Source organism: Dipodomys merriami, unplaced genomic scaffold (genome assembly GCF_024711535.1).
Source record: "Dipodomys merriami isolate MVZ:Mamm:240054 unplaced genomic scaffold, mDipMer1.0.p SCAF_519, whole genome shotgun sequence".
Taxonomy (NCBI): domain Eukaryota; kingdom Metazoa; phylum Chordata; class Mammalia; order Rodentia; family Heteromyidae; genus Dipodomys; species Dipodomys merriami.
In genome coordinates, this window is record NW_027206090.1 from 731892 (window position 1) to 747077 (window position 15186).

General features: G+C 61.0%; 1 protein-coding gene across 1 annotated transcript in view; it reads left to right on the forward strand.

Moving 5' to 3' along the window:
* The window catches only part of LOC138811012 (bromodomain-containing protein 4-like), a 74550-nt gene that overhangs the window by 44184 nt on the left and 15180 nt on the right, over positions 1–15186 (forward strand). Inside the window, 9 exon segments of the mRNA XM_069998490.1 lie at positions 963–1281; positions 4354–4491; positions 5523–5658; positions 7416–7702; positions 8074–8436; positions 8943–9071; positions 13393–13602; positions 13963–14162; positions 14490–14785. Of these exon segments, the coding sequence (XP_069854591.1) occupies positions 997–1281; positions 4354–4491; positions 5523–5658; positions 7416–7702; positions 8074–8436; positions 8943–9071; positions 13393–13602; positions 13963–14162; positions 14490–14785 (2044 nt within the window). The 5' untranslated portion in view covers positions 963–996.

The window sequence follows — 15186 nt, forward strand, 5'->3', positions numbered from 1 at the left end:
CAAGGTTTCCAGACATCAGCTGGGGTCATTCACCCGGTCCGGGTTGGGGGGGCGGGGAGAGGCCTCAGACATGTGTTCAGAAGAGCACTGGGCACCAGTCAAGGTATTGTCCCAGAGGTGCCTCATTCTGGATAATAAGATGTAGGTCAGGAGTTTTCTTTTCTTCTTGGCAGTATAACGGAGTTGGAGTGTTTGGAACTCAGGACCTCATTTTGGTAGGTTCTTCTCTGCCACTTGATAGACACACACACACACTCATAGCCCTTTGGTGTTTTGTTTTGCTTTGCTTTGCTTTGCTTTAGTTATTTTCCAGATAGGGCCTTGTGTTTTTGCCAAGCTTAGCACATCCCACCCCTGGCTTGTTGACTGAGCTGGGACTTGGGGCATCCCCCTCGCCCACCCCCAGCTGAGCTGGCCGCACCTGGCTTGTTGACTGAGCTGGGCTCTCACTCACATTCTGCCCAGACTTGTGGGCCCCCTGGTCACCACCACCTCAATAGCTTGGGCTACACGTGTGAACCACACACCCAGCCCGGGCTTCTTTTCTTACCAGTGACAGCCTTTAGAGGAATTATTTCATCAGCACACCTACGTTACTTTAGTTACCCAGAAAACGATGTTGGTGTGAGCAGAGGGCTGTGTGGGCAGCCCACGCACGCAGGGGGGCGGCCTGTCCTTCCTGCTCCGCCCTGCCTGGGAATCGCTGGCTTGGCCGAACCCCACAGACAAGAATTTGCACATCAGTACCAGATGTGGGCCCCCCCCCTCACCCCCTGGACGCTTACTGTGGGGAGGGGCCGTGCCACTCTGAGACAGGGCTTTCCCGGGGCACCTGCATCCCTGCCTTGGCCCTCAGGCGGGGATTTCTGCTGGCTGCTGTGTGGGGAGTCTTGGAGGAAAGCAGGTTTTGCATGTGGCCTGTCCATGGCTGGTCTCTGATGGGACTTTTCTCCTCCTTGCAGACAGCCTGGTGAAGAATGTGATGGGATCACTAGCATGTCTGCGGAGAGCGGCCCTGGGACAAGATTGAGAAATCTGCCAGTGATGGGGGATGGACTAGAAACCTCCCAGATGTCTACGACGCAGGCTCAGGCCCAACCCCAGCCAGCCAATGCAGCCAGCACCAACCCCCCGCCCCCGGAGACCTCCAACCCCAATAAGCCCAAGAGGCTGACCAACCAACTGCAATACCTGCTCCGCGTGGTGCTCAAGACGCTATGGAAACACCAGTTTGCGTGGCCTTTCCAGCAGCCTGTGGACGCCGTCAAGCTGAACCTCCCTGTGAGTAGCTCGGACCTCGCTCCTCCCTGCTCCCCCCCCCTCCCCCGTGTGTTTCCTGGGGGGGCAGATTCTGAGGGACGGTGCGCATGGGTTTGGGTCACAGTGAGAGCTCAGAACGCTAGCTCCACACCGCGTTTATCGGCAGTCCTGAGACGCCAGCCCAGCCCCTCTGGAAGAGAAAGGACGAGCTGCCTGCTTCTGTAGCTGTTGGGGTCTGGGGAGGGAAACGAGGGGAGAGGGCAGCGGGGCGCGGGCGCATGGCTGCTGTCCCCACCTGGTGTGTGGCCACCGCCCACTGGCTTCTTTTTGCTTTTTTGGTTCAGGTTCTTTTTTTTTTTCCTCCTACTTCGTTCCCTGCGTCCCTAGCAGACAGCTCTGCCAGCTGGGCTCCCCAGTGTTGAGCCTCCGGGAGCCATGGGCATGCTTTCATTCTTCTGCTTAAGTCTCTCACCCCCCCCCCCCTTGGGAGCCTAGTCCCTCCCCCAGAGAGTGGAGTGAGCGGCAGTGTTGCGTCCAGAGCGGCTTGGTGGAGGAGTGGCTCCGTCCACAAGCCCACGTTCCTGGAGGAGGGGGGCCCGGTCACGTGTATGCGTATGTGCTACCAAACAGAGAGGGGAGAGCGGCCGGGGGCCTCCAGGTGGCTGGGTGGTGAGCTGGCTCCGGAGAAGGGTGCAGGGGAAGCTGGGAAGCGGGCAGCAGGCTGAGGGGCCCGTGTAGCGCAGAGGAGTGGACGCCAGGGCGCACAGCAAGGACACAGGAGCTGTGCGGCAGACAGCAGCAGCCCCTGCTGCGCCACGTCAGCTCCCACCCCGCTGGCCTTGGGGACCTGACGCAGAGGTGGAAGTCACATTTGCAGTGGAGGACTAAAGGCCGGGACGTGAAGCCACGATGTGAAGAACCATGGAATTGAAGAGCAAGTGTGTGTGTGGAGACCAGGGTAGTGAGCGCGGAGGCCTGGAGGCGCAGGCGGGCAAGCCGGGCAGACGGGCGGCTTGGCGTATGGCATGCCCACGCGAGGGTGAGGGCAGCCCGGCCGGTGGGACTCAGGCCACGTGCCCAGCGCAGCCGGGCTCCGGAGGGTGGCCAGGATTGCTGTGCGCACCAGCTCCACCATTAGGTGCCCTCTGACGGCTGTGACCTGAGAGGGGGCTGGACACTGGCAGCACTGACCCCGTGTGTTTAGAGGGGAGCGGTGAAGGTCACAATGGCCCCGCAGCTCTCGCTGTGGGCTGCCCCCGGCGGGCTGGGCCCCTGTGGCTCACCAGTCACCGTGTTTCCTGGGAGCTGCAGGGAGAGAGCCCCACACCCCCTCTCCTGCTTCGTGATGCCTTTCAGATCCCCACCTGTCCTTAGCCCACATCTCCTGCCCCTGCACGCTGCTCTCGTCCTAAGCTCTCCTCTTTGTCCTGGGTCCCCTTGACTCTGTAGCCGGTGCACAGGTGCACACACTGAGCACTGTTCTCCGAGTCCTGAGGCCGTACAATGCAATTTAGATTTCCGCAGGGCTTGGTGCTGGGGTTCGACTCTTGAGAAGGTTGAGCACAGTAGAGTGTGCAGCTTGGTGTTGAGGCCCGCTCTTGGCCTCCTGCCTGGCTGTACCATGCAGCCAATACCATGGAGGATGCTGGCTCGTGCTAGCGTGGCCTTCCTTACCCGCTGCCCCTGCCGCCTGATGGCCTGCTCTGCCCTCCCTCCAGTAGCCGCTCTGCCCCACCCTGCTGCTGAGCATGGATGGGATGGTCCCATTGCCTCACGGCAGAAGGGCGCCGGCCCAGCGCCATCTGTAGCCTCTGCCTGGAAGCCCAAGCAGCTGCCGCTCTGCCTCCAGGCTCCTTGTTTCGGGAAATAAGCCTTTGGGTTCAGAGCTTTAAGCAAAGGCCAGTGAGAACAGCGGTTTGGTTTTGAGCTCTCCAAGGCATCCATGTTACTGGCTGGAATGAGTTTGGCACTTTGGGGGGAACAAGATTGGAAGGCTCGGGATTGGGCGCACGGAGGTGTTTTTATTGAGGACTGTGAAGATTGTCCAGGTTGCCTCATTTGGTTGGTCTGGTTGATCCTTAGCGGTGGGGGGTGGCAGGGACTGGGCAAGGGGAGGGGAGCGAGGTGTGGCCCTCTTGGAAGTCCAAGGGATAAGACGCAGGGGTGCGGAGAGAGGGGCAGGGGCTCCGGCACTGGTGTTGTGGCAGTTTGCATTTATGAACAGTGAAGTTGCACGAGAGGATCTGCTGGCTCTGTTTAATGAGTAAAAGCCCCCTCCACTCTCCTTCCTGTCCTCCGGCTGGAACTCAGGGCCTTGTGCTGTCCCTCAGCTTTTCCCCTCCAGGCTGGCCCAGCTCTGCCACCTGAGCCACGGCTCTACCTCCAGCTTTTTGGTGATTAATTGGAGATATATCTAGTCTCACGTACTTTCCTGTCCAGACTGGCTTTGAACCACAATCCTCGGATCTTAGCCTCCTGACTAGCTAGGATCACGCCACCTGCGCCTGGCTTAGAGCCCCCTTTATTCTTTTTTTAAGCCTGTGTGGTTTTTCCTATTGTTTGTTTATTTTTATTTTTTTGTAAGTCGTGGGGCTTGAACTCTGGGCCTGGGCGCTATCCTTGCGCTCTTCAGCTCAAGGTGAGCACTTGAGCCACAGCGCCACTTCTGGTTTTCTAGTGGTTTATTGGAGATAAGAGTCTCACGGGCAGCTCTTTCCTGCCCGGGCTGGCTTTGAGCCACGATCCTCAGATCTCAGCTCCTGAGTAGCTCGGATGACAGGCGTGAGCCACCAGCGCCCGGCTTTTCCCATTGTTTATTAAAAATGAAAAGTTAACACCAGAAAAGCAAAGTAATCGATTTTGATGAAGACAGTCTGGTCCAGGTGGGGCAGCTGGCAGCTTTTGTTTCTCCCCTCTGTCTTGCAAGCAGTATTTTGAAATTCTTTTCTGATCCAATCTACTTTATTCTGGGTTTCCCTGAGTCACTCACACCACAGAAGAGCCTCGGTTTACCCGTGGAGTGAGGCACAGATCTGCGGGCCAGGCAGCCCGGCTACTGGGTAACTGGCCTTCTTTACTCTGCCTCCTTCCTAGGATTACTATAAAATCATTAAAACGCCTATGGATATGGGAACAATAAAGAAGCGCTTAGAAAACAACTACTACTGGAATGCTCAGGAATGTATCCAGGACTTCAACACTATGTTTACAAATTGTTACATCTACAACAAGGTGAGATGCAGGGCGGGATCCTGCTAGCCTGGGGAAGGGAAGGAGAACGGGGCTGCCAGAGCGGAGCGGCGGGGAGGAGGCCCGGGGCTGCGGTGAGCTGTCCTGGTTAGCTTGAGCACTTGCTGCTGGGTCCTCGAGCTTTAGTTCCTCAGCATGTCTAGAAGAGAGGCATGAGGTCGGCTGCGGCCCAGTGAGCGGCGTAACTGTCAGGGAAGAGGCCTTCAGAGGGTGTCCTATCCTGCGGAGCCATGCCCGGACAGAGCCTGGAGTGAAAGCGAGGGCGCAGGGCCCGGCCCGCGTGGGCACAGCCTCCCAGACTGGTCATAGAATCGGGGGTCCCCCCCCCTTCTTCCATGCAGACCTAAGGTCACTTCCCCACCCCGTAGCCACACCTTTGGGCTCGGCTGTGCCATGAAGCCAGATCATTTGTTCACAGTTGAGACCACAGATGTGATTAAAACCAACCCTTTCAAATAGAACGGCTCTGGAGGGAGACTTTACAGAACTCAGCTTTTGGCCTCTGCTGGTGTAGTGGGTAAAATGGCCCAGAAGAGATGGGTAGGTGAGTTTCTCGAAGTTTCCTGTGTTTTGTGAAGTCCTAGTGCTCACCACCCAGGCAGCAGGGGCCTGTACCGAGCACGCCCCTTGGAGCTGCCTTGGGGTACGCGGGAGAGCACTGTCGGACCCCTGCAAAGACATTGCTGCACAGAACCCAGTGCCATTTGAGTACTGCTGTGCAAGAGGCCCTAAAGCCGGAAGGGCCCGGTCAGGATTGGCTGAGCTCAGCAGACGCTTAGGCTCCAGGACGTTCAGGATGGATTTCAGCGCAGAGAGGTAGAGCAGTGAGCGAGGGAAGCACAGCAGATAGCTCCTGTAGGACCCTGCGTGTGGCGGTTGTGGCCCCTTAGGGTCTAGCCCAGGAAGGACCCTGCGTGTGATGCTCCAAGCATGGGGGGGGGCTGGGTGCCCTGTCCACAGGAGGCGGTGGGCGCACTCCCCGCTCGCTCTACCCCGCCTGTCTCCCCACACAGCCTGGAGATGACATCGTCTTGATGGCAGAAGCTCTGGAGAAGCTCTTCTTGCAAAAAATCAATGAGCTGCCCACAGAAGAAACGGAGATCATGATAGTCCAGGCAAAAGGAAGAGGACGCGGGAGGAAAGAAGCAGGTAGAGTACCGTGTGGCCGCAGGACTGGAGGTGGCGGGGAGGTCAGAGGTGATGTTAACGATGGGCTGCTGCGCTTCCGCATGAGTGGGGGCTGGCCCCTCGCAGGCCCCCCCATTCCCGTCCCCCCTGAGCTTCTGCATGAGTGGGGGCCAGCCCCTCGCAGGACCTCCCATCCCCCTGGCCCCCCTGAGCTTCCGCATGAGTGGGGGCTGGCCCCTCGCAGGCCCCCCCATTCCCGTCCCCCCGTCCCCCCTGAGCTTCCGCATGAATGGGGGCCGGCCCCTCGCAGGCCCCCCCATTCCCGTCCCCCCTGCGCTTCCGCATGAGTGGGGGCCAGCCCCTCGCAGCCCCCCATTCCCGTCCCCCCTGCGCTTCCGCATGAGTGGGGGCCGGCCCCTCGCAGCCCCCCATTCCCGTCCCCCCCCCGGCTTTCAGCTAGAATCACTGGCCCCCGCGTGGCTGGTGGACTTAGGTCAACAAGTGTATACCTTGTCAGTGCAGTAGAAGGTTTGTACTTCTCCTCTGTCTGTGTGTCTGCGTCTGGTGCTAGAGATTGAGCCTAGCTTGTTATACACTAGACAAGGCCTCTGCCCTGAGCTCTACCCCAAGGGCTGCTTCCCATTCCAGAGTAAAGACTTTAATCCAGCATGGTCCAAAAGGAGGTGTCCTCTTCACCTAATTTATATAACTGTATAGAACCCCTCTGTATATCACCTTCATAATAACAATAAAAAATGTGTTTATTAATCCAACCAGAAGTATTTTCAACCAGTGTCCCGGTGCTGTAGCCCTGTTAGCGGTGTGGCCTGGCGCCGGGACGGCTCCGGTGCCCAGCGTGCTCAGTTGCGCCTCTGTCACTGTGTTGTGGCCCGCTACCGCCACCCCACCCCCCCAAAGCGAAGGCCGCTGGACGGCGCTGCCATCCAGGACAGGGCGGGCTCCGCCGCAGTGCCTCCCGCGCTGCCTCTCCCCATGTCTTTAGCTGCCCCTCCTGCCCCAAGGGGGCAGTGGTATCGGGGAGTCCAGTGCCCAGAGTCACCGAGGAAAACCAGCCTTGCCAGCCCCGTCTTCGGGATTGTGCCCGTGGGATGATGACCCTGTGTCTGCCTGAGGGGCCTGGGCCTCGTCCAGGGCCAGGGCTGTGGTCTGCACCTGCGACCTCTCCTCAAGGTGTCAAACCCCTGGAGAAGCCCAAGTGGGGTGCTCTGGGGAAGAACGGGGGGACTCGACAGAACCTCCCCTCATCCCTCGAGGGGAGCTTGTGGGTGAAGACAGCTTTTCCAGGGAACTGGGGCATGTTTCCTTTCCATACCGGCGTGCACGGCGCATGTGCGCGCTGGCCACCTGCTCGTTCAGAGCCCCGGCCGTGGGAGCCGTCAGGGCAGCAGCTGCCTGCCCTTGCCCATCACCAGGAGGCAGGGCGTCCATTCACGGGGCACTTGGCTGGGTGGGGGTTTGCTAGCCCCGGACAGGAGGGCACACTCGGAAGGCTGCACTCGGGGAGCGCGGCCGCTCCGACACGGGCTGGTGTTGCTGCGCTCGGCCTGGCATTCCTGTTCTTTTGTCCTGGGCCTCCCTTCTCGCGAGGAGAGATGTGGCCAGGAAGTGCGCAGAGTGGGGCCGGGAAGTGCACGGTGTGGGGTTGGAAGTGCGTGGTGTGGGGCCGGGAAGTGCAGTATGGGGCGCTGGTGGCCTGGCCAGGCGAGCTACACGCGTCCGCACAGCCTCTGAGCTCCTGGTCCTCTTGTGATTGCTAGGGACGTCAAAGCCAGGTGTGTCCACGGTCCCGAACACAACGCAAGCATCAACTCCGCCGCAGACCCAGACCCCTCAGCAGAGCCCCCCTCCCGTGCAGACCGCGCCTCACCCCTTCCCCGCCATCACCCCAGACCTCATCGTCCAGACTCCTGTCATGACCGTGGTGCCCCCCCAGCCGCTGCAGATGCCCCCACCGGTGCCCCCCCAGCCACCGCCCCCACCGACTGCAGCTCCGCAGCCCGTGCAGAGCCACCCACCCATCATCGCCGCCCCCCAGCCCGTGAAGGTAAGGGTCCCGGCGCTGCAGGCCGCAGCCCCAGGGACGGGCTGGCCTTGTGGGTGGTCTGCGCGGAGCCCATCCCGGCTCACTAGCACTGTCCCCTGTGTTGTGAGGGCCCGTGATGCACGCCCGGGAGTTGCTGCCCCTTCCTTGACTCCAGGACCTCTTGTAGCTGCCATCTAGCCCGAGTCGTCCTTCCCAGGGGATATCTGGCGAGGGCAGGTGTCTGGTGTTGAGCAAGTCCCAGACTCAGAGTCGTGGCTTCTCCCAGCCCCAGTGTCTGCCTGTCCTGGCTCCTTCCCCCGAGCGTGGGGACCCTAGGCGGGGCTTGGGGACCCTGAGCGGCCGTGCCTTAGCCCGTTGTATGCTTCCGGCAGACTAAGAAGGGGGTGAAGAGGAAAGCAGACACCACCACCCCCACCACCATCGACCCCATCCACGAGCCGCCCTCACTGGCCCCAGAGCCCAAGACGGCCAAGCTGGGGCCCCGGCGGGAGAGCAGCCGGCCTGTGAAGCCCCCAAAGAAGGACGTGCCTGACTCGCAGCAGCACCTCGCCCCGGAGAAGAGCAGCAAGGTCTCGGAGCAGCTCAAGTGCTGCAGCGGCATTCTCAAGGAGATGTTCGCCAAGAAGCACGCGGCCTACGCCTGGCCCTTCTACAAGCCCGTGGACGTGGAGGCCCTGGGCCTGCACGACTACTGCGACATCATCAAGCACCCCATGGACATGAGCACCATCAAGGTGAGCAGCGCCCGCACCTCCCAAAGACGCCCGCGCCCCCTGCTGGACGCGGTGGGGCCATGCGCTGACCCGACGCCTGTCCTGGGTGTGGGTGTGCCTCCCAGACGCAGGCGCCTCTTGCGCTCCCAGAGAGCTGTGTGGTGGGGCCTCCTGCGGGAGACACCTCGCCCTGTAGGGGATGACACGCGGGAGGACATTCGGCCCGAGTGTTCTCCGCGTGTTCTGAGCCCCTTTGGGTTTGTTAGGACTTCTTCCCGTCATTTTTCTCTGTGGGCTGGAATAGGACCAGCAGCGGGAGACAGCACTGGGCCTAGCCCTCCTCTGCCTCCTGGGCTTCCGTGTTCTCTTGCTCTTTGGCCAGTGCTGGCGACCTCCATGCTAAGATGCCGTTTGAGAACTGGGGCACAGTGCTGCTGCTGGTCACGAGGCCACGCCACGCCCCTCCCCTCTCCCCCAAGGAGAGCCCAAGCAGACGTGGCAAACTGGAGCCTGTCTTGTTTTTCCAGTCTAAACTAGAGTCCCGTGAGTACCGAGATGCTCAGGAATTTGGTGCCGACGTCCGACTGATGTTCTCCAACTGCTACAAGTACAACCCGCCTGACCACGAGGTGGTGGCCATGGCACGCAAGCTCCAGGTGAGGCTCTGGCGGGGAGGTGGGCCAGACCCTGTGGCGTTGGCAGACTGTGCCTCTCGCTTTCCTTCCCATGATGCCGCAGGAGTGAATTTCACCCAGGCAGGCGCACGCATTAAGTCAGGGTTACTTATTAAGATCAAGTGGCTGGTTTTATTATGGGTTTTCCCACTGGACACTGCTTCCCACCACCCATTCATCCACCCGTGTCCTGTTGCCCTTGTCTGGAGAGTGTGTGCTCTGTGCGTGTCCCGATCTCTTCTTCAAAACACAGCTGTCGTAGCCGGGCGCTGGTGGCTCACGCCTGTAATCCTAGCTACTCAGGAGGCTGAGATCTGAGGATCGCGGTTCAGAGCCAGCCCGGGCAGGAGAGACCATGAGACTCCTATCTCCAATAAACCACCAGAAAACCGGAAGTGGCGCTGTAGCTCAAGTGGTAGAGCGCTCGCCTTGAGCTGAAGAGCTGAGGGACAGCGCCCAGGCCCAGAGTTCAAGCCCCACGGCCGACAAAAAAAAAAAAAAAAAAAAAACACAGCTGTCTCAAACCAACAGAGCGGGGGGGGGGGGGGGGAAGAAGGGGGCACCCGTACCAGGCACACATGCATGAGCTACAGTAACTGCTCGCCTTGTGGCTGTAGGGTGGCCTTCTCCACGGTCGGTTTGACCACAGGCGCTTCCTCCAGGCTGAGACCCTGCGGTGCCCCTGGAAGAACATTCCTCAGCAGGGCTTCCTTCTCTCTGGGTAATAAGGTCAGGGTTGAACATCTCGGGAGAATAAAAGTTAATGTTTTGTGCCGGGTGCCGGTGGCTAATGCCTGTCATCCTAGCTACTCAGGAGGCCGAGATCTGAGGTTTTCGAGTCAAAGCCAGCCCGGGCAGGAAAGTCCGTGAGGCTCTTATCTCCAATAAAAACCACTAGAAAATGGGAAGTGGCACTGTGACTCAAGTGGTAGAGTGCTCGCCTCAATCTTGAAGAACTCAGGGACAGCGCCCAGGCCCAGAGTTCAAGTCCCACAACTGACCAAAAAAAAAAAAAATTAATGTTTCGTGCTTTTTAAAATTCTCAGGAAGGAGCCATGTGAGGTTCTAAGAATTCCCATAAGAACTCCCAGCCGTTTCACCCCAAGGCTGTGGCAGGTTGACTTGTCCTAAGAGCTGTGTGAGCTGACACACACCACCCACCTCACGGCGGCCTGTGCTTTCTGGGCTGAGGTGAGGCCCTGGGAAGCCTTTGACCTGTGTCTCTACAGCACAGTGGCATCGGAGTCACACACCTGGTCCGCACCCCAGCTCTCTGGCCCCCGGCATGCGTTCCAGGTCCAGGCTCGGCAGAGTCCCTTCCTCCTCCCACTGTCACACACCGCGTGCCCCTGATTCAGAGACCCAACTCCTGTGGAGGGAAAAACACTGCCCTGTGAGAATAGGGGCGCATTTTTACTCACTGGCCCTTGTTATGGGGGCATGACCAAATGCGGGGGGGCTGTCTTTTTAATGCCCGTGCACCTCCTGTGCACACACGAGAGAGGGAGAGAAAAGGAGGAGGAAGTCAGTCAGACTTGGATTCTTCAAGGCTCTGAGTGCTGGGAGCTCCGCTTGCCTCCCTCAGTTGGACGTGGTTTTGTTCTGGACTGCGTACTGTATTGTTTTCATAGACAGCCCCTTTGCCATTCGTGTTTGGTGCCTGTCCCGTCATTGAAAGTTAGCACTTTGTAGTTTTACTGCAATTCTTGAACTGGGCCACCAGGTGGCAGTAGTGCCTCACATTGTCTACACACCTGACTCCCTCCCTTTTCCCTCTACCCCATTCTCCTGGGAAGATGGGGTAGGGGTAGCTTTGCCCACATTGGGCATCCATGTCTCTGTTTGTCCAAACCAACACTCCATCGGCATGGAAGAATGCTATTTTGAACTATTACATTGAAAGGAGAGAAAAGGCTGTCTACTGTGTCTGGTCTTGTTTTCCCGAGTGGCGTGGGCTGAAGGCTGGCAGCACAGCGTGGCACAGAGCAGCCCCTGCGCTCAGCTCCGTTCTGAAGAGCAGCTACGAAGTGTGCTAGTGACGGCAGTCCTTGCGGCCGCCCAAATTTTACCTCAGGGAGGAGCGGGTGTGGAGTGGACAGTGTCCAGTGTCATGCAGTTGTGTTTTGCGGCGGGGAGGAGAAGCAGGCTGCGGACTTGGGGTCTGGTGCGCACCAGGGGCAGCACGTTCTGAGCTCAGTCTGCGCAAACGCGCCCTGCTGGGTTCCACTCACGCTCTGCCCAGCATGTGGCTCCCCAGGGCCTCCCCGCCTGTGTCCTCCAAAGGGGCGTCAGGGTGGGACGCTGGCATCTGAGCGCGTCTGTCTCGTCATCGTCATCGTCGTGGTTACTAAGCGGGAAGGCCTGCTTCCTCTGGACCTGATGGCCACCACGGGGGATGAGGCTGGTCCACGCACTGGCAAGGAGAAACTCCTGCTCTCTGCCCCGGGCGCTGCGCTGAGGTCCACCAGCACCTGTGACCGGACTGCGCAGGGGTGGGGTGGGGTGGGGTGGGCGTGGCGAGGGGCTGACCAGAGTTGGACCGGCCGTGAGCGGGGCTCAGGCCCCCACTCCCTCTGGTGGGCCACGGGGCTCTGTTCTCCTGGCCTCTTGCTGGACTTGCGGCAGCCCTGCGGGCCACACTGCCCCGTCCCGCTGCTCCCATGGCTTGGGGCCTCTTGGCACGGGACCCAGCCCATGGGCTGTTCCCAGCAGGCTCTGTGTCTCGCATGCAGGAAGGAGCCCTTCCTTCCTCCAGCACAGGGCAGGATGGGGTCGATGTGGCTGTCCGGCTCCCGCAGAGCGCCATCCCGCGGACGAGGAGCGCGGCTGCACAGCGGGAGCCCGCGGGCCCCTGCCATGGACGCTCCTCCCCACCCCGCCGTGGACGCTCCTCCCCACCCCGCGGGTCCCGCCTGTACCCCTTGCTGTTGATCTTGGCCTTGACCGCCAGCCCCAGCACGCAGGGGAAGGGAAGGGCCTCGCTCGCGCCTTGTGTGCGTGGCAGCCAGTCTGGAAGAAGAGCACAGATCTGTCCATGGCAGGGGGAGTGCCCGAGGGTGAACACAGACAGCGTCCCCAGCACCTCATCCTGGGACGGGGCGCGTGACCCCTCCCCTCCCCCCGCACGCCACCGTCCCGCCCCGCAGGCCTGGCGGCTGGCTTCAGGCGCTGCCTCGCCGCGGCCTGGCTGCTGTGAAGCCCTTTCTTCTGCCTGGTCTTGCTTCCCTGGCCGCGTCCGGGTACTCTCCTTCCTAACGTCTGCCGCATCTGTCAGGAAGGTCCTGCCGGCAGGCCAGGTGCATTCTGCCTGGGGGAGCAGCGCCTCCGTCCGCTCCGCTCCCCGAATCACAGTGAAGACTGGGGGAGTCACTGCAGCGGGGTGGATAGATACGCGGACAGTCACACACCATGCTTACAGCGGCCACGTGCAGCTCAGAGGCACCTTGCCCTCCGCCACACCCGCCCCGCCCCACCACTGCGGTAGTCATGGAGTCCCTGGGCCTCTGCCACCCGGCTGGCTGCCTATGTCTTGCAGGGGTACCCCACGTTGTTCCCCCGGGTCCCCGGGGCTTCCAGGCAGAAGGTCCCAGGACACACCAGGACCTGGCCCTGTGCCTGCAAACCCCGCCTGGCCGGGTTGCACTTCCTCAGGGAACTCCTCCTGAGTGCTCAGTGCCCCCCCGCTGCTGCCCTGTGTCCCGCATCCCGCACCGGGGCCGCAGCCAGGGCCCGCGCTGCTCCTGCTGCAGCGCTCCTGGTCTGTGGGCTTTGTCAGGCGCGCTGCCTGGCCTTTGCCCGTGCTCCTTCCTCTTCCCTTGAGGGCTCAGACTGCAGTCCTCGCGCTTTCTGCCCGGGTGGAAACTAACGGCCACAGAGCCTCCTGTTGTGCCAGCCACAGGCCTGAGCAGTGTTTCTGGGGTCTTGCCCTGGTGCCCTCGGGTTAATGCACTGGTGGGTGCTGGTGGCTCACTCCTGTAATCCTACTACTGGTCTGAAGATGGTGGTTCGAAGCCAGTGTAGGCAGGAAAGTCCAGGAGACTCTTTAACTCCAATGAACCACTAATAGGCTGGAAGTAGAGCTGTGGCTCAAACAGTAGAGTGCTAGCCTTGAACAAAAAAGCTCGGAGAGAAAGGCCCAGGCCCTGAGTTCAAGCCTCACAGCCAACAACAACAAAAGAGACCTAGGAAAGGCATGTTAGAAGACGGTCCCAGGCTTTGGCCCCTGCGGCCCCGTCCACGGAGAGAGGGCCCAGCTCCACGGCCCTCCCACACGGTCCCTCACGGAATGGCTTTCCCTCCCTAGGATGTGTTTGAAATGCGCTTTGCCAAGATGCCGGACGAGCCGGAGGAGCCCGTGGTGGCCGTGTCCTCCCCCGCGGTGCCGCCCCCCACCAAGGTGGCAGCCCCGCCCTCCTCCAGCGACAGCAGCAGCGACAGCTCCTCCGACAGCGACAGTTCCACTGACGACTCGGAGGAGGAGCGAGCCCAGCGGCTGGCCGAGCTCCAGGAGCAGGTGGGTCCTTGCACGCGTGGCCCCAGGGCCCTGCCTGGCCCTTCCCTTCGCAAGCGCGTGGTGCTACCTGGGCCGCATCAGCCCGGCGCATCTGTGCTCTCACCCAGCCTCTGGGGAACGGCCCGGGGGTCGTGGCTGCCAGCCGGGCAGCTGGCTCGATAGAGGACACTGCCGTCCTGGCATTGCGGGAGGCAGTGCCTTGGGCTCCTTGGGGATCTGGTGGATGTGATAGACCACAGGCCAAGGGCTGCTCCATGCCCCTGCCCTGCCCTGACCCATGGGGTCCCACACTGTCTGGCGTGGCGTGGCGTGGCACGGCGTGGCACCGTCAGCCCGATCTCAGGCCCCTCCTCTCCACAGCTCAAAGCCGTGCACGAACAGCTTGCAGCCCTTTCGCAGCCCCAGCAGAGCAAACCAAAGAAAAAGGAGAAGGACAAGAAGGAGAAAAAGAAGGAGAAGCACAAAAAGAAAGAGGAGGTGGAGGAGAATAAGAAGAGCAAAGCCAAGGAGCTCCCTCCTAAGAAGACAAAGAAGACCAACAGCAGCCACAGCAGCGTGAGGTCTGTGCTTCAGGACCCACCCCGGGCCGAGGCAGGGAGTCAGGCTGGGGCGCTGAGGGCCGCTCACCAGCAGCCCCCGTGGGCTGGGGTGGCATGGTGGGACGGGCTGGGGCCGGATGGTGGGACGGGCTGGGGCCTGCAGCAGGGCGCACGTGAGCGCAGCCCCAGCTCCCACGGCCCCGGCGCGTTCTCCGGGGCTCCCCGGGGAAGGACCGGCCTTGAGTCCAGTTGCCTGTGAACACTGGCCCAATGGGACTTGGGAGCGGCCCCTCCGTGCGTGGAGGGCGAGCCCGGTTTTGATGGTGTGCACCGCCCATCCCTTCACAGCAAGAAGGAGCCGGCCCCCCTGAAGAACAAGCCCCCGCCCGCCTATGAGTCGGAGGAGGAGGACAAGTGCAAGCCCATGTCCTACGAGGAGAAGCGCCAGCTGAGCCTGGACATCAACAAGCTCCCGGGGGAGAAGCTGGGCCGCGTGGTGCACATCATCCAGTCCCGGGAGCCCTCGCTCAAGAACTCCAACCCCGACGAGATCGAGATCGACTTCGAGACCCTGAAGCCCTCCACGCTGCGCGAGCTGGAGCGCTACGTCACCTCCTGCTTGCGGAAGAAAAGGAAACCCCAAGGTATGCTCGAGCCCTCCGCTCAGGAGGGCTCTCCCCACGGGCGGCCCGCCAGACAGCAACTCCCAAAGTGTAGGACACCACATCGCACCTCACCACGCCCCAGACTTGGGTGGGTGTTTGCGGAGGGTGGGAGGGTTACTGGGGTTTGAACTCGGGGCCCCACGCTTGCTAGGCCGACGCTGCGTTTAAGTTATTCTTCAGGTCAGATCTCGTGCGTTTGCCCAGACTACGAACCTCGTGACCGCTGTGCTGAGTCACAGCGCGCCACCACACCTGCCTGCCTGACTCGGGTGTGAGAGCTTGTGGACTCTGGCCTGAGCTCTGGGCCTGGGCGCTGTCCCTCCGCTCTTCAGCTCAAGGCGAGCCTCTACCACTTGAGCCACAGCACCACTTCTAGCCTT